We start from the raw sequence: 21,976 nt of genomic DNA, 5'->3' as shown, positions 1-21,976 counted from the left end.
GAGCAGTGACTTGAAGTGAGATCTTAGTCCCCTGCCCAGGAATTGGACCTGGGTAGCCTGGGTGAAAACGAGGGATCCTAGCCGCTAGTCCACCAGTGGGTAGAGGCTAGAAGCAAAATTCCCCTGGCTCTTGCCCCCATTGAAAAATGCATTTCTCAAGGAGGCAAAAACTGTAAAAACAGGTACCAAGTTTATTATTAGAGACACAGCACAAGTGGGAGAGTACACAGAGAAACAGTTTGTTTACTTAAGACAGAAGCAAGGCAGAGATGCACACCCGGAGAGCAAGGGCGTGGGCGTGGGTGTCCTCCCTAACAAGAGGAGGCAGTAAAGAGGCAGTGAAGTCATCCATATAGGGCAGTTCTTCCGGCTCTTTGTTTACCTTTGGCCAATTATCTGGTTTCTTTTTCCACACCTGATCTGCCTTAGGACCCTCCCCAACATGCATGGGCAGCTTTTTTCCAAGATGGATTCCAGGCCAGAGGCCTAGGGGACGGCCTTGGCATCACCTATTCTGGGGAGGTGCCCCCTCCTTTTTGACCCCCAAGGAGGCTTTCTGCACATGCACAGTGTCTCCCTTGCCCCACGGTTGGGGAATATATGACCTCCTGATCCTTTACTCAAACAAGGCTTAGTCCCTCTCTGTTCCTGCCAGGACTGTTATCTTAAAGTGTCCTCAGGAGACAAAGCTTGGCTATTTACCCTGTTGCTGTTGTTATTTCTAGTTCGAAGTGCAAACAGGAAGCTGATTGTAAATGCCTAACCTGGAGCCCATCTATCTCCTGCCTCAGTAGCTAAGAGCATTTGTTCATCCATTCAACAAACATTTCCTAGGTACTCTTTTAGGCACTAGGGGTTCAGCCAAGAATAAAGAGACAAATATCTCTCCCCTTATGGAGCTTACATTCTGGCTCATGAGCTCTGGAATCAGATAGCCTGGCTCAAGCACCTACTCATCTCCTTCTAGCGGTCTGACCATGATCGAGTTACCTCACCAATCTGTGCTTCAGTTTCCACATCTAAACAATGGGATGATAAGAGGGCCAACTCATGGGGGCTTCTGAAGTTTAAACTCGTGTAAAGAACTCAGAGTAGTGTGTGGCATATAGGAAACCCTCAATAAATGTAGGCTATTATTTTTAAATGAGTAAGTACCGAAGAAAGGAACAAGTTACAGAGGTATTGCAACAGGGCAGGGGCAGAAGTGCAGTCAAGGAAACATTTTATCAAATATATAGTAGATAAAATTGTATCCTCTCTCCATCCATCTTCTCATTCAGGACACAGGTCATTTCATTGTTCTTTTTTTTTTTTTTATTTGGCAGTACGTGGGCCTCTCACTGTTGTGGCCTCTCCCGTTGCGGAGCAAAGGCTCTAGACGCGCAGGCTCAGTGGCCATGGCTCACGGGCCCAGCCGCTCCGCGGCATGTGGGATCTTCCCGGACCGGGGCAAAAACCCGTGTCCCCTGCATCGGCAGGCGGACTCTCAACCACTGCGCCACCAGGGAACCCCATTGTTCTTTTTGAATCTACTCCGTGCCACCATATCTTCCCTCTTCAGCCCCCAATTCAAATCATGAAGGTATTAACAAAGAGAACGATTATTTTCCTCTTTTACTTCTATTTTATTTACTGTTTTGATTCATTTTCACTGTCAGTGTCATGGCAGACTTCCAGCTCCCACACTGCAGTCACCACCAAGCTATATGGTCATAGAATTCTTAATGGCTCCTCCTTTTCTTCCTTTTGTTTTCTTTCTTACTGTTTGAGCGTTTTTCTAGGACTATAAAACTACAAAAAGAAACCCTTCAAAAGATTTAGAAGTGTGTAGTCAGCTAACTGGAGCTCCACAGGAGAAGGCAGAGTTTCTCTCTCTGCTGGGCACTGATGTTTTCAATCACCAGTGACACCTGATTCTTTCCAGGTAAGGCTTTAAGAGCCAGCTGTGATCTTCGGTCCCCCGTGATGGCAGTTTTGCTCTCCGAGGCATGAAGCCTGATCTTTACAATTGTCATGGAGGTCCTAGGTAGTCATTAGGCCAATTACAAAGTGGCATGTAAACACACTGTAAAGGTACGCCCAACACAAGTCACCCACTCTAGAGGGAATGTTGAGAATTCATTGGATTTCCCACTGAGGGTAGAATTCCATCCTTTTCATAGCAAATGCCATCTTAACGTCATCTCTAGGATTTAGATGATGTTTACAAAGAACTATCACATTTTCATTTAATCCTCACTATAATCCTATGAGGTAGATACAATGATCTCTGTTTAACAGGAGAAACTGAGGCTTAGTGAGATTTAAGTTACTTGCCTAAAGTCAGAATGTCAGTGGCAGGCTGTGGATGCAACCACAAGCCACTCCATCTTTCTCTTTGCTTTATCCAGTACTCTTCTTCCCCTCCCCTCACCCCTGCATCAGTAAAAAGGACATTAAAATTGTTCAGTAAGAACCAGAATGCCTAACCCTGAGAATATTTGACAAGAATCACCGGGATCCTTCAGGCTCACTGGAATTGCTTTGCCTTCAAACATCCACACCAAGGCATGAACTGGATTTTCAACTAAGGCAAAGCTGTACAAATGAGTCCCAGATGTTGTGAGCTGATTGCTAGCACCCCAACTGGCCATCCGTCAAAGGACTTAAGTTGGAAAATGCGCTATCTTACACATTCCCTGCAGCGGGAGATGGGAATGGGGCAGCAAACACTGACCATTTTCTTTAGCAGAGATCACCAATTCAGAATGGTGTGGGCCAAGCCATGAGTGCCATTTCTATTATGGTCTGCACACCCCAAAACAGGGGTTTGGGGGTTGCCGGGGTAGGGTACTGGCTGTTAGGGTCATATATTTAAAGTGTTTTAGGATCTTTTTTTGAACACAAAGGATCATAGTGTAGACACTGAATTATGGCCACTTTTTCTTCAGTGCTTTCTCTGTCTTTCATAAGCAATCAAGGGTTTACTTCTTCATGCAGCAAACACCTGAAACTATTTCCGGGCCCCTGAAATCTGACAGCACTAAATATACATTTGGCTCCTTCTTAGAATTTTCCTTTCATATTGCAACTGATAAGTGTTCAAGCGAAACTATATTCATATAGTTATGATTCCTAAACATTCACTGCATCAATATACATGAGTAAGAGTCCCTTCTTTTCTGGAATCTTTTCTAAGAAAAGTAAAGCTATGACTTGCCAGGAATAAGTAAACAAGAAATTCAGAGGGTAGGGATTTAGTTTCCACTTCAGGCCTTCAAAGATCGCTGCCCTGACACTGTTTAGCCCCCAGGGAAGGGGCAGGAGAAGCTGGTGAGACCGAGCCCAGACAGCACCTTTGGGCAGTTTAGAAAAAGACGTCCCTTTGGATGGATGGAGCCCAGGGGGAGGCGTCTCAGCTCAACCAGTAGAGTTTTGGCCAAACAGCAAAGGGCACAATTATGCATGTCGGCCCTGACCACAGGTGTTCCCTACAAGGTTCAACGGCAACCCCACTTCCATGGGAGTCATGGAAGAGGCAGACAGGGAGGTGGAGTGGAGAAGGTGGAGAGTAATGGGAGAAAAGGGGAAAGGGATAGACACTAAGTCAGAATGAGACCTTAGAAGGAGTAAGGAGACAAAGGTACATACTTGGATGCAAACAAAACAGGAAAAATACAATAATCCTATAAGAGAAATTCCCCAATCTGAGCCCCTAAAAGCTCCTACTGTTTTTTGTTTTGTTTTGTAGAGAGATCATTCTGTTGTAACAGACATGGCGCTGGAAATTAACTTCCAGTCTGTAAAACTGGCGGCAGAAAGTCTGCCCCATCTCTCCACAGACAATCAGCAAATTAAGAGTTGGATCTGTGCATCCAGCTCCACGTTTCTCCCCCTAGATCACCTGAGACCAGCTGTGGTGTGTTTAGGAGAGTTCTTCTCTGGTAATACTTGCTGTTGTATTTATAATGGAAAGATGTGAGCATCCCTAAGGGAACTGTACCTGATGGAAGAACAAAAGCACCATGAGCAGTTTCACACTCCAGCCTTCTTTGACTTAACAAGCTCCTTGCAAATAACCAACTACTACTGTTATGTGTCAGCATGCCCAGGGACTAAAGAAAGCCTTCACTGTACAAGATTATATACGAAAAGCATCTGCTGTGACCAGTGAAAGGCACTATTTGAGCTGGCTGTCAGTGAGAGTGCGGAAATGGCTTTTAAGGAGGACCTTCCCTGTAGCAGTGGTGGCTGTGTGTACAGCAGCACGTGGGCACAGAGCACTCAGGAACAGGTCCCACAAGAAGGCTGATGAACAGAGGGTCCTGTCTGAGGGCAGGGCCTCGGAGCCGGGAGTTGGCCCTCTCAGCTCAGCTCAGCCCCTGATTCTGGACCCGAGCTGGTCTTGGTTTAATGTCACAGCAACCTCTGGCCTCAGACGGATGCCGGTTAAGTCAGTCACAAGAGTCAACGGCATAACAGGGGCTTGGAGATGGCCGTCAGGTGATACAAGCAACGGTTTAATAACAAAGATGGAAGAAATTGCACAAGAGGTGGAGATAGTCAGAAATATAATAACATCCCCAAGAAAAAAATGAGTTTAGGCAAAAGGCACAAAGTTAGCAGAAGGAAATGAGGGACAGCTTGGCAAGCGAGAGAGAGAGAAAACAGAGCAAGTGGACCACACAAAATCAATCTGAGGGCAACCCAATATTGAGGTGAACATCAAAATTTATGCAGAGGGCTTCCCTGGTGGCGCAGTGGTTGAGAGTCCACCTGCTGATGCAGGGGACATGAGTTCGTTCCCCGGTCCGGGAAGATCCCATATGCCACGGAGCGACTGGGCCCGTGAGCCATGGCCGCTGAGCCTGAGCGTCCGGAGCCTGTGCTCTGCAAAGGGAGAGGCCACAGCAGTGAGAGGCCCGCGTACCGCAAAAAAAAAAAAAGAGAAAAATTTACGCATTAAATTCCAAACCCGGGAGCTATGTATTTTTAATCAACCATGGAAAATTGTGTAAAGGTCAGAATCTTCAAGAAGAGAGTCAGTAAATAAAAAATAACCCTGTTACTGGAAAAAAAAGAACAGAGGAAAAATAGAGGGAGAAGCTCTAACTAATGTGATGGATCCAACAATGAGCAAATGGACAGAAAGCAAGGATTTGAAGGCGTTGAGTAATCTGAATTAATCAAAACCTATGAAAACAGATTTAAAGGCATTTATTTACATTAAGAAAATAGAGAAATAAAAAAATAATAATGAAAAATGACCTTTATATAATTTTACTTGAAAATTTCATTTGAATTTGGTAAAAAGTTATGGTCTTACAAAGGTTGTGAACTAAGTGTAAAATCTGTAAATAAATAATATTACAATAAGAAGTGGCATCTGAAGACAGAACTGAAAAGCCATGTGTTCACCAACTCCACAGAGATGGCAGCACCAGTTCTGCCAAACTTGAATTTGCCTTTGCAAAGCTCATGTGATAGCTGGCGATTTTCACTATTTTTCCCATACTTGCTCTGAATGTAGATTAAAATCCTCCAGAAGCTCATTTTCTCCATGAATTAAAACAACAACAATACGATTATTGGTAAGGTTATTTGGGAAAGAACATCAATGCAAAGATAGGAGATCATCTGAAAGATTCATCTTATTTACCAGAGCTCCAGGCAATTCTATGCGTAATCCAGAATTTGTTCACAGCTCTTCAAATTAAAATGAGGATTCTACCACCTCAACCTACAAAGCTGAGGATTCACCCAAGAGTTTTTATAGGGTTTCATGCACTCATACTTTAAAGCACAAAGTACGTAATTAAGTAAATCTCAACTATAGTCATCATGTTGTACATTATATCCCTGGTACTTATTTATCTTATAACTGGAAGTTTGTACCTTTTGACCACCTTCATCCAGTTCTCAAGTTAACACTGCTGTATGGTATGTTTGAAAGCTGTTAAGAGCGTAGATCCTAAGAGTTCTCATCACAAGGGAAAATTTTTTTTTTTCTTTTCTCTTTTTTGGTATCTGTTTCTGTATGAGATGATGGATGTTGGGTAAACCTATTGTGGTAATCATTTCACAATATAAGTAAATCAGATCATTATGCTGTATGCCTTAAGCTTATACAGTAATACATGTCAGTTATAGCTCAGTAAAACTGAAAAAACAAAATCATGACAATTTTTTTAAAAAGTAAATCTTTATTCAAAGTGAATAGTCAACAAATGGGAAATCCAATGACACCTGACTTCACCACTTAATATCAACATGGGAATCACGCAAAGGAGATTCCCTCATTTGAAAAGTTCAAAGCATGATAATTAACCAACTTGATGATCAGTTATGCCAATCTCTTTTTTTGGTTAAGATTACTATTAATATTTTTAGTATTACTGTTACTATTTCACTGTTACTACTTTTTTCCAAAGGGGGAAAAAAAGTGTTTTTCCAAAAGCAGAGTACTGAAATTCTGAAGCAAAGGCAGTCCACCAAAATGCTGATATTTAAAGAAATAAAGAGGGAGGGACTTCGCTGGTGGTTCAGTGGTTAGATTCCACTCTCCCAATGCAGGGGGCCTGGGTTTGATCCCTGGTCAGGGAACTAGAACCCACATGCCCCAACTAAGACCCGGCACAGCCAAATAAATTAATTAATTAAATAAAGAAATTCTAGAGAAAGATATGTAGAAGGAAAGCAATTTGGGCTTCAACATTTTCTAAAGCAGCACTTCTCAAACTATCTGTGGTGAAGGAATCACTTTTTTTTTTTTTTTTTTTTTTTTTTTTTTGCGGTACACGGGCCTCTCACTGTTGTGGCCTCTCCCATTGCGGAGCACAGGCTCCGGACACACAGGCTCAGCGGCCATGGCTCACGGGCCCAGCCGCTCCGCGGCATGTGGGATATTCCCGGACCGGGGCATGAACCCGCGTCCCCTGCATCGGCAGGCGGACTCTCAACCACTGTGCCACCAGGGAAGCCCACTTTTTTCCTTTTGTTTCTAATTACATTCAAACTATAAGACCTACTTTTTTATTTTTAGATTCAATAGGCATAAACTTACTCTGTCAACTTGCTACAGAAGTTTCTAAATGCTTCCTCTGAATTTCCACACTTATCACAGACCAGTAAGTGTGTGCTGTCCACAAACCACACTGGGGGTAGCCCTGGTCCAAAGTATCACTGCTTATTCAGAACTGGAATTTTTATTTTATAGCTGTTGAATCTGAAATGCAACAAGATCCACCCAGACCTCTACCCATAGCTCTGAAAAGTAAACACTTTAAAAGAAAGGCCCGTATCACAGAGAAAAGTGGACACCTGCAGCCCTCAACAAATCAGGGTTTTGTCGCTGTTCTGCTTACCTTCTCAAACTGATTGCAGGGCCCACTTACTTCATGGGTTTTATCAGCGATGATCATCAGTTCATGATTATGATGGGGAAAGCCTGCTTAGCACAGAGAACAGCAACAAGGCTCACAGGTGAGAGGAAATGAGGATGGACTCCCCACCCTGCCACTTCCCAGCTGTGCAGCCTTGGGCTGTTGACTTGACTCAGGACACCTCTATCTCTATCCATCAAACAGGGGAAATGGCAGGATCTACGTCCCAGGGTTACTCTGAGGATTAAGGGAGATTCTGCATATGAAGAGCTTAGTGCAGTGAGTGATACACACTGAGTGTTCAGTAGATGTCAGCCACGTTGGCCACAAATTTGGCAAATGGCGCTGCTCCTATCTGCAATGAAATGACGCCCAGCACAGCTCTTGAGGGCTGGCCAGCCTGTCCTCAGTTGGAGCTATGTGGAGTCCAGAGCCCTGCAGACTCACAGATGTGTTTCAATCACACAGTCAAGCAGAACGAGTTGAAAAGTGGTGAACACAGATCTGAGGGGCTGACCCTGCCCCCACGTCCCTATGTGGAACGGCTCTCCTATCCTTCCACGAAAACCATAACCACTCATGTGTTTCCAGTTTGGGCTCCAGCAACAGATCCAGACTGCACCCTTCTTAAAAGCCATGCCTACCATCACCTCACACAGCTTTGCTTGAGCTGAAACAGAAAGCTCCTCTGACGTGACCTCAGTTTACTGTCTGACAACGTAACAGGGCTGCTTTTGACTTCTCAGGGGGGCCTTTGGGGACCCACAGAGGTGAGGGACAACCCTGGTTCTCTCTTGACAGTGCGGACCTTGAGCAGGTCACCCGACCTTACTTTCAGTCCCCGTCCATAACAGAGAGGTTGTCAGTATGCTGCCACCCGCTCTGGGAGGCGTGACAGCCCGACCACTATGGACGAGAGCAGCGGGGCACAGCGCGTAATGAGTGTGTGGGGGGGTGAATATATATATATACATATATATATATATATATATATGTATATATATATATATATATATTCAGTCTCTAATATACATATATAATTCTTTAAATATATATATATGGGGTTCGTTTTTCAAATTTTTCAGAACTTTATTTTTTTGACTTTTTTTTTACATCTTTATTGGAGTATAATTGCTTTGCAATGGTGTGTTAGTTTCTGCTTTATAACAAAGTGAATCAGCTATACATATATCCACATATCGCCTCCCTCCCACCCTCCCTATCCTATCCCTCTAGGTGGTAACAAAGCACCGAGCTGATCTCCCTGTGCTATGCAGCTGCTTCCCACTAGCTATTTTACATTTGGTAGTGTATGTATGTCCATGCCACTCTCTCACTTCGTCCCAGCTTACACTTCCCCCTCCCCATGTCCTCATATATATATATATATATATATATATGTTTTTAAAGAATTATTCTTTTTCTCATGGTACTTCCCCCCTCACTCTACACTGTAAACGCTCTAAACACAAACCATGTACTTTTAATGCCTTAATCCACTAAGCTCCACGTGCTGTCAGCATTCACCACAAAGCAATAACAAGGATTTAGGTAGCCCTCTGAATCCTTTCTCGCTCTTTGAAAGCTCATACCACAAGCCCTTGCAATTCTGAATTCAGGGGTTCTTTGTGTATCGCTAACATCATCCGCAGGGCCTCGCCCAACTGACATCATTGGCCCATTCAGGTGGGTCCACCCTGGTGTTTCCATTCTGCCCCTTGGTATACAAGCAAATCTCTCAGGAAGACTGTCTTTGCCAGTCATTTGCCATTCTTTTCCCTGATGTTTGTTCGCTTGATTGTAAATCCTCCTCTGACCCACGTGAAAGCTGGCCTCCATACACCATTTGTCCAGTGCTCAGGCCTTCCTGGTCTATCCCATCTCGACAGCCTCTCCCTGACTCGGATGACACTGTTGGTTTCCCCCCAGCAGGGACACGATTCTCCCAAAACACTGTCCATCAGGGACCATAGCACCTCTTATTTCTTCCTGCTTCAACTCCTTTCTCTGGTTTTTTTTTTTATGAGTCAGTCAATCTGTAAAAATCTCTGGACATTTCAGTATTTCAGGAGACCAAGCCCCATCTGAGCACTGAATGCTCTCTCCGGCATTGAAGCCAGGTAGTCACCCAATGCAAGCTTGATCTCCCTCGGTGATGGGGACCTCACTGTCTCCTGGGGCAGTTTGAATTGTGAGCAAGTTCTCCGTCATTCTGAGCTGGGAGATCTCTCTCTTTCATCATGAGGTTTTATTCAGCCTTTGCCCACATACTCGGGTTTTCTATACAACCATCCAAATCCCTCTTTTACATGATGGCCCAAGAGACAGCTGAGGGCTCTCTTCTCCAGACTAAGTCTGCCAGGACTTGGCCTCCTAGTTCCTCACCACTTTTGTCACCCTCCTGTAGACATGCTCCAATGGCCTACCTATGTCCTGGGATCTTCTGTGCTTGTGGCATTCCCTCATATTCTGTTCCATCTGTTTATTCTCTCCTTGAGTGGCATGGACATGACCTCCCAGTAAGTTTGCTCAGTGGTCCCAGACAACACAGAAATTCATGTACACACAGAGCTAACACGATGGCCTCTGTTGTCAGGTGGCCGCTACATACATATTTCCTTTTACTTCCCATACATTCAAGTTGGCCCAATTGTTCATAGGGCAATAAACATGGCACCAAGGTACAAACAGAACCTCAAAGCCAGTCTTCCAACAAGCCCTGTGTGCTGCCTTTATTGTGTCTTAATCCAGGATGTCAGCCTCTGTTCCTCCTCTAACTTGCTCCTTTCCTAGTCAGAGCCCCTTCCTCAGATTTGTGCTTTGGATGTTACCATTGCTAAGGATAACAGGAAAGGCCAAACAACATTCCCTCTTACTGACACACTAGTTAAGTCCATAGTGAACTACCATTTGTACAGCACATACTTTATAATTTATAATCATCTTATGTTCATCTTCAGAGCAACCCTGAGGAACAGGTATTATCCTCATTTTATAGATGAGGACACTGAGGCAGAGATGGAACTCAAACCCAAGGGGTCTTCTGATTTCACATCTGATGCTATTTAGTCTACACCCGGCTTACTCAGAAGCTCACGAATCTTAGGTACAGAAAAAGTTTTCTAAGGTTAAGTTCCAAGTATCAAGTAAAGAGTGAGTCACAGAGGAAAACCCAGAGGAATCTGGTTTCTATTTCTGGCTTTGCTATAAACTACCTCACAGTTTAACTTTCCTGGGCCTCAGTTTCCTTATTCATAAAATAAGGAGATCAAATTAGACAATCCCTGAAGTGCCTTCCTGCTCAGCTGTCCTATGTCTCCTGCCCTGTCTCTGCCGTGTTGCTAAAATTAGGCAGAAAACATTGTTGAAATACCTTTCTTTTTTTTTCTCAGGGTTTTTTTTTAAGTTTCTGAAATTAGCTGGATAGTTGACAACTATCCAGCTAGTCTGTCAAGAAGGAAGAAAATTGCCATCTATTTAATAGTTAAATTTTAAGCAGTTCATTTTCTGTAATGAGAAGAGATATCTGGAAACACCAGCCATGGGGCTGCACCCACAAAAGTCCTCGTCTTGTGGAGACCATCTTTAGAGCCACGTATTCTCAGAGCAGAGGTTCCCAACCAAGGCGACATTTGGCAACATCTGGAGACATTTTGGGCTGTCACAACTGGGGAAGGTGCCACAGGAATCTGGCGAGTAGAGGCCAAGGATACTGCTAAACATCCTATACGTAGAGGAAAGTCCCCCTAAACAGAGAGTTATCTGGCCCCAGATGTCAACGGGCTGAGGTTGAGAAACCCTGTCTTAAAGAGTAAAGTCAAAGAACAGCCCCAAACTCTTCCCAGTGTTTTAGCTAAACTGGTCCACGTGAGAGGCTAACCGGGTGGGCTCACCTGAAAGAACCGAGGGTCTGGACACCTCTCTTACCTGGCGAAGAAGGACGCGGCCACCGAGGTGCCCGTGGAGGTCTCGCTGGCCACGCAGGAGGCTTGCGAGGCCGGGGCGCTGCAGGCCGAAGGCTTGTCTGCATTGTAGCGATTCAGTGCCGCCTCTGTCAGGCCCTCCCGGCCAGGCTCTGTCATCAGCTGGGAGATCTGGCAAGGAACACGGATATCGAGCTCATTACCTGTGGCTCATGGCATTTCCTGACTACCACCGGTAGCGCCTCTGTTTTCGGGTCGGGGCCAGAGCGTGGGGCAGGGGGTGGTGAGGCTGGGAGGGAACACGTCCCCACGTGCATTCAGTGACACGCGACATGGCCTCCTCTAAGGCCATTGTCCTGCATGTTAGCTAGAATACCTCCTCGTTTGCATTAAATATAATGGCATACAATTATCCCTGACACTAGTGTAAGTTTCAATTACTTCTGTGTCTCCCCTCCATTTGGAGGGGAAAGCAGGAGCCATTAACCACACTATCCGCAGCCCAAGACCAGACCAGTAGGACCACCTAGTGCTGGTTTCTTACTAGGAAGGCCCTAAATGCTCTCAAATAGACAAGAGGGGCAAAGATATCATTTTTTTAAGGGAGAAGTGAACCTACTAATGAACATAAGAAATTAAACAAAACACTACTTGTGTATTGTTGTTGTTTGCTGTAGGCAGTCAGCAAAGAGGTGACTTAGAGAAGCTCATAAAAATAGATATAGGGCTTCCCTGGTGGCGCAGTGGTTGCGAGTCCACCTGCTGATGCAGGGGACACGGGTTCGTGCCCCGGTCCGGGGGGATCCCACGTGCCGCGGAGCGGCTGGGCCGGTGAGCCATGGCCGCTGAGCCTGGGCGTCCGGAGCCTGTGCTCCGCGGCGGGGGAGGCCGCGGCAGTGGGAGGCCCGCGTACTGCATAAAAAAAAAAAAAAAAAAAAAAAAAAAAAAAAAGATATAGCCCACCATGAATTACCTACCAATGGGTTTTTTTTTTTTTTTTTTCTTGGAAGGTTTAGACTATTTCAACAGACTTAATTTTCCTACTGGTTCATTAAGATAAATGGCTTCCATTTTATTGGCAATAATTGCCTTTATAACGCAAATTCTAGTGAATGGGGCTGGGTCTATCTTACCTAAATGCACATAATATACTATGAAGAACCATACTTCTGGGCAAAGTAAGATACTGGTATAGAAATATATTTTCGGAAAGTGCTAATCCCATGACAAATGTAATAATTATGCAGGAAAGTCTAAGTGTGCTATTTTGAAAGCCTGTTACTTTAAAACTTCAGTCTACTTGCAAAAAGGAAAAACTGTCAGTTTTTTTTAAACAGGGAAACTTTAGTTTGGGGGAAAAAAAAAAAAGGTCTCTAGCCAGTTCAAACCTCTTAAATGCTGAGTGGAAAATGTTTCTAATTGCCTAGAAAACACAAGTGCAATAAGGCAAAGATCAGGAACAGTTTCCACTCTGTGCTGAGCAGTCCAAAAGGCCAGTGAAAGAGTCCCGTTTGTTAACCTTTGAACATCAAACATTTGTACTTTTCATTATTAGAAGAACAGCAATCACTCTTGAGCCCCATGGACTTGAAACTTTGCTCTGCTTAAATTCATGCTCTGACTTGGAAAGCCTTGGCATTATCCAGCTGTAATTCTGCCAATACACACTTTCTTATTCTCATTCATTCAATGCATTGTAAGGAAACTCAACCCACATCAGAGAAACGGGAGAGGAAGCAGCAAAAGCAGCCAATGACCTGGAGGACGTTCCCTGCACCGGCAGGGGCTGCTTCCCAGGCAGAGGGCCTGTGTCACCTCTCTTTGGGCTTCCTCTGCAGCCCGTGGCGCGTGGGCTCCCCTCAACCCGCTACCACTCTCCCGGAGGTGTGAGGCATGCTGGAAGGGACCGCTGAAACAACCGGGGACCTGGCCGTGGGCACGCTCACTGCTGTCACCACAAAATGGCATTTATGAAGCACCGGTGGTACATGATGCCATCCTGGACAGTGTCCCCAAACAAACCTCACCGTGAATTCCCTCCATCCCACAGCTCTCCACGCCAGCATGGGGTCTCAGGAGCGACGTGGGGCCGACCCTACAGCCCTTAAGGGATCTGAGGACCTTCCCTTCCTTGATCATCCTTGTGACAAAACTAACACCTACCCCAACCCTGTGTTCTCTAAGCGACCCCCCCCCCCCACCCCTGCTTAGAAGCAGACCACCTACCCAGCAGCACTCACTCTTCCCCGGGTTCCGAATCTTATTTCAGGGCAGTGGCCTTTCCTACCAGCGGGCGGCCTCCCCACACTTCAAAAGCAAGTCTCTCTAAGAGGGGCCTGCTTTTTTGCTACTAGCTATAATGAAGGCTCTGTTCTGTAAGAATCTGCCCGGAAGACTTGGCTTCTCCAAAGGGCGAGGGGATGAGCTCGACGAGAACCCCAAGCCCCTCTCCAGTCACGCAGCGGCCCCAACCCTTGATTCCCAGGCCAGGTTGGCAGCATGTGAGATGTGCTAAGATGTGTGTGAGATGGGGCTAAGGGGTGTGCTGTCGTGGTCTGTTCCCCCCAGGGCCCTCACTGCAGTCCTGCAGAAGCTGGATTCTAAGAGACCAAGGGTCAGAAACCTGGGGCTGCTTCCCCAGGGGAAAACAGCTAGGGCGCAGGAGCCAAGAATGGACCCCAATTTGTTGGATTCTGCGACATTTTCACTCTGCCCCCCCCAGTCCAATCCCCAGTCCCGCTTTAACTGTCCCCTCAAGGCGGCTCTAGCGGCCCCTCCCCGCAATCCACTGTAAGAGAAAACGCCCAAACAGCAGGAGTTCCCGGAAACCTTAGCTTCACTGCACAATCTGCAATCAAGAGCCTTCTTTGTAGAGGACTATGGTTTACCTCTGCTTTTCAGACTGTTCTGACTTAATTTTTTCTCTCACGATACTGTGAAAGCTACAAGACTCTTCGTGGGAAAATTCAAAAACCTCAATCTCTTCATCTAACACATTTGAAAAGCGTAAAGTTCTGGGGGAAAGGATTCGTTATCTTGATTATGTGTGTATGTCATAGTCTAGAAGCAGCAGCTGAAAACTTGCCAGGGGGTGCCAATCACTAACTTTGGGGGGACTAGATTTTCACCACAGGATTTCGTTTGCTTTAGTTCTGATTAAAACCTCCTGTTAGCTCTCCATCTCGGTTACACCGGATGGTTTCACTAAAGCAACAAGTATCTGTGACTTTCAAAACACCACATCACAACCCGAGGGTGGTGGTCAATGAAACACGGGATGGCAGTAAAGGAACCAGGCACAGGGAGTGGGGGGGGGGGGCGCCTGTATGTTTGCACACGTGTGTGCTTGTCCACGCGGGGTCTTCAGTGCGCACGGGAGTCCCCGCTACCGTTCGTGTGCACAGGGAGCTGCCTCTCACAGACCTCACAGATAAAGCCGCTCACCACATTGTCATCCTAGGCAAGATTCCTGTCTTTCAACCACATTTACATTTTTGCACTGTTACCCCAATATGAGGAGCCATATACTTGTTCACAAAGAAATCTCGAATCTTAAATTCAGTTATGATCTTGACCACAGAATCAAGACAAAAGGTGTTTGGCTGTTATCAACCAAGGTTGCTTTCACACGGCAAATCGCAATCTATAAGCCATTGACCTTTAACTTCCCCACTGATGGGAAGGACTCTGAGAGCTTCCAGAGTGTGACAACTTGGGGGCTCATCTTAAATGGCATTATTGACCCAGAAAGCTACCTCCCTTGGACTCTGCGGAGGCAGCAGCGAACACCAACAGTATCCATTTCCTGTGCAGAGACTTCTAAGGACAGCAAACGTATCCCACTCAGTCTTTATATTTAATGGCATTATGACCCCAAATCCCAGAAAACAACATATAAAGCATTTTCTGTTAGGCAATTTGTATCTCACTGTTTTGGGATATCTCCTTTATTGTTTTTACTACTTACACTGTTACTTAATATTTTTATATGTTTTGCAAACAGTGGTGCTCAATAAATATTTCTGATGTGTGTTAGCACAAACCAGCTCACAGTTATCCTGAAAAAGACAGGACACAACTAACGTCAACCCTTGGTATTGTCTATACTGTCAGTGGTTGCACTCTTAGGGAATGAGGACAGCAGAATACAATTTCCAAAAGGCTCTGTGAAATATAAACGAGGTAAGCAAATCTGCAAAGGACAAGATCAACAAGTGCATCCCCAAACCAAAGATAAACAGTTACAGCTGATCACGCAGACCCTGCATTTCAGTCACAGGGTGACAGAAAGCTGGTGGCGGTACACAGAACAGCATCTTCCTCTAATAATCACACTGCAGTGAGATAGGCCCCCATTAACTTATTTGGTTTTTGCTCCTATCAGAGAGTAGGGGGGAGAGAAAAATTTTCCATCCTTTTCTGTATATGAGTCTTCGCTTGCACTGCAGGAATATGTGTCAATGGGGCTGGCTCTAACAGCATCTGGCCAGGGTCCCCCTTCCCCCCCTCCCCTGAAGGATCTCCCTGGGGAGAAGCTGCCCTTTGTGACCCAGGGACGGAGCAGCACAGAGGATTCTTGGAACAGCCACGGGCGCGTGTCTCTTACTTCTGTACCCCTCCTTCTGGGGACAAAAATGCTTCATTTTATAAGCTGTGTTCATTTGATCCTGGCAGGCAGAGAAACAAGAGGAATGCCCCACTCAGGATGGAAGCACTGGGACGTCTCCCAAGCCAGAACGATCTCCTCTACTGCAGTGTCTGTGCTGGCCTCAGCCCTCTCTAAGTTGTTCCACTGCACTCTTTTCACATCAGTGCTTTCTGCCTCTGAGCGATTGGGCAAACTTGATCTCTTTGCAACTTTCATCTCACCCTGCCTGTTTGTTCTCCACCGGAAAACCAGACCTACCCAGAACCGAAGTGATGCATTGCAAAGGTGGCTCCCATGCAGTGCGCAGTGGTAGTAAGCACCTTTCCTAAGCAGGATTTGTAAAAGGGGCAGAGCTCACATCGCAACACAGTTTTTGCTTAGAAGTCTCAGCAGACATTGCAGCAAGTTAACTACTGCTGGCTCTGTTTGCCTGAAGAAAAGCTACTGAAAACTAGAACAATAAAATGTGTTTTCCGCTAATCTCGTCTAAAGATATTTTAACAAAAACAGAACAAAACAAACAAAAAACCAGAAGGACAAATATTGTATGATTCCATTTACATGAGGCACCTGGAGTAGCTAGATTCATAGAGACAGAAGGTAAAATGGTGGTTGCCAGAGGCCTAGGGAGGAAGACATGGGGAGTTACTGTTTAACGGGTACATAGTTTCAGTTTGGGAAGATGGGAAAGTTCTGGAGATGGATGGTGGTGATGGCTGCACCACACATGAATATACTTAATGCTACAGAACTAATGGTAAATTAAAAATGGTAAATTTTATATCGTACATTTTACCACAATTAAAAAAAAAAAAAAAGAATACAGAGCACCGGGAGACTTCGGACTAAAGGGACAGCCCAAGATCCGCTCACTGAAAGGACTAAGAAAAAGCACTTGGACAGAAACCAAAGCTGTAAGGACAGTGCTCTCTTATTTTAAAATACGGCCCCATAATCATGATAATAACTCCAGGGTCAAACTCAATTATCTGGTTGTATCTGAAAGTTCAGAGCTCCTAATGCAATACCTGGCACATAATAGGTGCTCTAAATATTTCTAGAATTGCTTGAATAAGTAGTTCAAGGGTTAGAAATTGTTCTGGTGCACAGGCCACTCTCCTGGAACAAAACAGAGGTGGTGAGATTTGACCTCCATGTGAAACTCACCTAAGGGACAGAAGATTCTCTGTTCAGAAACATCAAAGGGGAAATTTTAGGTTATGTATATTTTACCACAATTAAAAAAAAAAAAAAAGGGGGGGGCTTCCCTGGTGGCGCAGTGGTTGAGAATCCGCCTGCCAATGCAGGGGACACGGGTTCGTGTCCCGGTCCGGGAAGATCCCACATGCCGCGGAGCGGCTGGGCCCGTGAGCCATGGCCGCTGAGCCTGTGCTTCCGGAGCCTGCGCTCCGCAATGGGAGAGGCCACAACAGTGTGAGGCCCGCATACCGGAAAAAAAAAAAAAAAAAAGGAACAGAAGAGAAACGCCACAACACCAAAGAGTTGATCCCCTTCAGCTTGTCCCAGGTGGCCTGCATCTGCTTTGTCATTTTAGAGGGGGTCATGAGGACTCTGGGTGTCGAGACCAAGTCAGAGAAGGGGGCCGAGTCCTCCAGGGACTCTGACAGTGAGTTTGCAGGGGGGGTCTCAGGTACAGGACCCCACCAGCATATGCCTGAAGGCTGCAGGAGATGGGGTGAGCCAGAGCCCTCGACGAGGGAGCAACGGGAAGGGGGGGAGACCAGGAAAGGTGGGAGAGGCTGGAGAAAGCCTCCGCCGGAACTGGGTTCTTGGATTAAACCTCATTTGATTTCTGTACACTTGCCCAAGTCAAACGCCATCCTTCCTCAGCTTCCCTCATTCCTGCCATTGTCACACCCGAACAGTCAGTTAACATTTTTTCTATAATCTAGTGTTCTGGAACTGGGTTGGTTCAGATCCTCTCCCATGCCACTGTGACTTTCAGGCATTTAAATGCTCCGGTTAACGCCCCAGCCCTTGGGATGCTGTCCCAGGAGCACAGGCAACGCCGCCTAACTTGAACCTGGTCCCTGGCCTGGCCTAGTCCTCGTGACTCACATGGGGCACAGATCACCTCTGAGACCCCGCGGCTACCTTGAGTCACACAGATATAGTCCTCCTGTGTTGTCCAGCTACACCCTCCCCCCAGCCAGCACCAAGGGGCCATGATGGGATTCTTATGTCCCACTGCTGGATGTTTGATTACCCTTATTATCTTAACTTGCTTTGGCTATACATTTTATTAGCGGCCATAAAATTATCCATCCACAGCATTTGACTCAGTGACCTCTTGCCACAGAGAATTCCACACACTGGTGCTACCGGGGCCTAGGAGAGCTGCCTTTTTCCTCACCCTGGATTTACAGCCTCACTTTCATCAGGGTTCCGCCCTGTATGATGAGTCAGCAAACAGAGGAGGCTGCTGTGTTTCATGATACCCGTTATCAGGGCTTAAATCTGGCCCCTCAGTGCACATGACTGTCTTCTTTTATTCTTTGTGTTGCTAGAAGGTAAAGGGGCAGGGCCACCCAAATGCTTTAGAAAAGACTGAGGTGCAGGGTACAACAAAGGGCCAGCTGCATTTCTGTTTTGGATTCTTCCTTTAGATTTCTTTTTTTAAAAAAAATTTTATTGGAGTATAGTTGCTTTACAATATTGTGTTAGTTTCTACTGCACAGCAAGGTGAATCAGCTCTACGTATATATATATTCCCTCATTTTTTGATTTCCTTCTTCCCATTTAGGTCACCACAGAGCATTGAGTAGAGTCCCTTGTGCTATACAGTAGGTTCTCCTTAGTTGTCTATTTTATACATAGTATCATCAATCGTGTATATATGTCAATCCCAATCTTCCAATTCCTCCCACCACCCCTTTTCCCCCTTGGTATCCATACATTTGTTCTCTACGTCTGTGTCTCTATTTCTGTTTTGTAAATAAGATCTTCTATACCAATTTTTTCAGACTCCACATATGTGCATTATATACGGTATTTGTTTTTATCCTTCTGACTTACTTCACTCTGTATGACAGATTCCAGGTCTATCCACCTCATTACAAATAACTCAGTTTCATTTCTTTTTATGGCTGAGTAATATTCCATTGTATATATGTGCCACATCTTCTTTATCCATTCATCTGTTGATGGACACTTAGGTCGCTTCCACGTCCTGGCTATCGTAAATAGAGCTGCAATAAACATTTTGGTACATGATTCTTTTTGAATTATGGTTTTCTCAGGGTATATGCCCAGTAGTGGGATTGCTGGGTCATATGGTAGTTCTATTTGTAGTTTTTTAAGGAACCTCCATACTGTTCTCCATAGTGGCTGTATCATTTTACATTCCCACCAACAGTGCAAGAGTGTTCCCTTTTCTCCACACCCTCTCCAGCATTTATTGTTTCTAGAGTTTTTGATGATGGCCAATCTGACTGGTGTGAGATGATATCTCATTGTAGTTTTGATTTGCATTTCTCTAATGATTAATGATGTTGAGCATTCTTTCATGTGTTTCTTGGCAATCTGTATATCTTCTTTGGAGAAATGTCTATTTAGGTCTTCCGCCCATTTTTGGATTGGGTTGTTTGTTTTTTTGTTATTGAGCTGCATGAACTGTTTTTATATCTTGGAGATTAATATTTTGTTAGTTGCTTCATTTGCAACTATTTTCTCCCATTCTGAGGGTTGTCTTTTTGTCTTGTTTATGGTTTCCTTTGTTGTGCAAAAGCTTTTAAGTGTAATTAGGTCCCACTGTTTATTTTTGTTTTTATTCTCATTACTCTAGGAGGTAGGTCAAAAAAGATCTTGCTGCGATTTATGTCAAAGCGTGCTGTGCCTATGTTTTCCTCTAAGAGTTTTATAGTGTCTGGCCTTACATTTAGTTCTTTAATCCATTTCGAGTTTATTTTTGTGTATGATGTTAGGGAGAGTTCTAATTTCATTCTTTTACATGTAGTTGTCTAGTTTTCCCAGCACCACTATTGAAGAGGTTGTCTTTGCTCCATTGTATATTTTTGCCTCCTTTGTCATAGATTAATTGACTATAGGTGCGTGGGTTTATCTCTGGGTTTTCTATCCTGTTCCACAGATCTATATTAGTTCTGAGATGTGCAGCTCAAGGCAGAGCTCAAAATTCTTTTAAAGAATATCTTAAAACAAATGATAAAGTCTTACCATCAAGCTTGTAGTATTTCTACATATAGATACAAGTAAATAGGTTGACTGACAATACTTTTAATACTTAGTGCTCAATTATGTTTTGTGGGGTGGTTTGGTGACACATTCAAAGACATACAATGATACCAGGTGTCTAGCTGACATGATGAGGTTAGTTTCAGCCTGAGAGAACGTTGAGAAGTGACTTCAGGCATCCTCATAGGGCATCATTGTACTCATTATTGTTTTTGAGTCAGGGTCTGTTCTAAGAACTTTGTATATATGCTGCCATATTTAATCCTGACAACAACCCTATGAACAAGGCACAACTGTCACCAAATAATAGCTTTAACTCTGTCTGCCACATGGGAAAAACCCTGGAAGAGGTATTGCCGCCAGGTTTCCTTTCTTTCCATCCTTGAGTTTATCTTGCACTGATCACATCATCCAGAAAATGTACAGCTTTTCAACTGTGGCTGCCCCATTCAGAAAATGTGTTAACAGCCAAAGAGTTGATGAAGAGCAGAGAAAAGGATCATTTGAATAATTTCTCAATATGCACACAGGCTTGCTCTATCCAATTCTGTGATTTTTAGGATCAAATGAAAGCAAAATCAAATGGTCTGAATCTTGATGTAACTGATCTCACTTTCCATCTGCAACTAAGCAAATTCAGACTGAGTAGAGCAACTGTCATCAACCCAACCCTGGCATCAGGGTTGGGCCCCAAGGTCAGCTCCGAAGAAGAACTAAAGGATTTTTTCATGTGCTGAATCACATGGGCTGCTCTTTTACTGGGGGAAGGGTACCATTGCACCCCACCCCAAACACTTCCAAGAGCCAGTGCCCCAGGAATGTCCTGAGCACTCTTCCCCACCGTGAATGATCAGGGCCACCCCTCCTTATGGTCCCCACAGCTGCCCTTGTATCAGAGCATTTGTTTTGTTTTGTAACTGCCTGTCACTCGTCTCTCTGCCCAACTAGATAGTAAGCCCTGTGAGGAGAGGGGCTGGGTCTTGCTCACTTCAGTATTACCACCATAGCACAGTGTCTGGATATGGAATATATCTAATAAATACAACAATTAATACATTAATTAACAAATACATACAAATAAAAATACACTTAATTTGGTTGCGTTAGCATTGCTTGAGTTTTGTTCGGTTTTGAGGGATAAAGGTTATTTTCACCTGATTTAAAAAATTATGAACAGGTTAGACAAAGCTTTATTCAAAACACATAAGGTATCTCAGGGTACACTTCATTCACTATATTGGTGAGATAAATGACTGGAGTCGGGGAAAGAAAAGGCAAACAAGAAACAAAGAGGCCAAGGGACAGAGACAAAGAAAAAAAGAGGGAAACAGGAGAAAGGGGAAGAAAGAGAAAAACAAAAAGAAATTACAGAGAAAGATTTTTAAAAAGGAGAGGAGACCAGTGCCTTTCAGCCCGCTTGAGTGTGAGCATGTGATGGCCACAGCTAGGGAGCTGGAATTCTCTGGAATATTAGGCAAGCGATCCTAGGAACATTGTTTCCAGGAGAGACAGAATCAAGCTTAGAGGTTGAAGTCCTGCTGCTAGCTCCTCCTGGTATCAGACAAGACCTTCAGCTACACACAGAACCCTGAGGTGCCTGAGGATAAAATGTGTGAAGGAAGAAGTTTAAAGACCCATGTCACAAAATTGAGCCACTCTCTCACCCTTTTCCAATAAAAAAAAAAAACACATAGTTCTAACTTCTTCAAAAAAAGGGCTTCGAATTTCTGAATATCTCTCAATACTTGCTCATGTAACTTTTACACATGGCATTGTTTATTAGTTATGCTTCCAAGAGAAAACACAGTAAGATTAAGAAACTGAACATTAGA

The 21,976-nt window shown here is 44.7% G+C and overlaps 1 protein-coding gene across 2 annotated transcripts in view; it reads right to left on the bottom strand.

The window, feature by feature from the left end:
* The window catches only part of KIF26B (kinesin family member 26B), a 508,676-nt gene that overhangs the window by 267,956 nt on the left and 218,744 nt on the right, over window positions 1–21,976 (bottom strand). For both annotated transcript variants that reach the window (XR_010840066.1, XM_059068030.2), the window contains exon 4: window positions 11,289–11,455. Coding sequence is in view for 1 of the 2 variants with exons in the window: in XM_059068030.2 (XP_058924013.1) it covers window positions 11,289–11,455 (167 nt within the window). In the remaining variant the exon portion in view is untranslated. The remainder of the gene's footprint in view (window positions 1–11,288; window positions 11,456–21,976) is intronic.

Source organism: Kogia breviceps, chromosome 1 (genome assembly GCF_026419965.1).
Source record: "Kogia breviceps isolate mKogBre1 chromosome 1, mKogBre1 haplotype 1, whole genome shotgun sequence".
NCBI classification, from domain to species: Eukaryota; Metazoa; Chordata; class Mammalia; order Artiodactyla; family Physeteridae; genus Kogia; species Kogia breviceps.
Note: the sequence above shows the minus strand (reverse complement) of the source record. Positions and strands in the feature narration are given on the sequence as shown.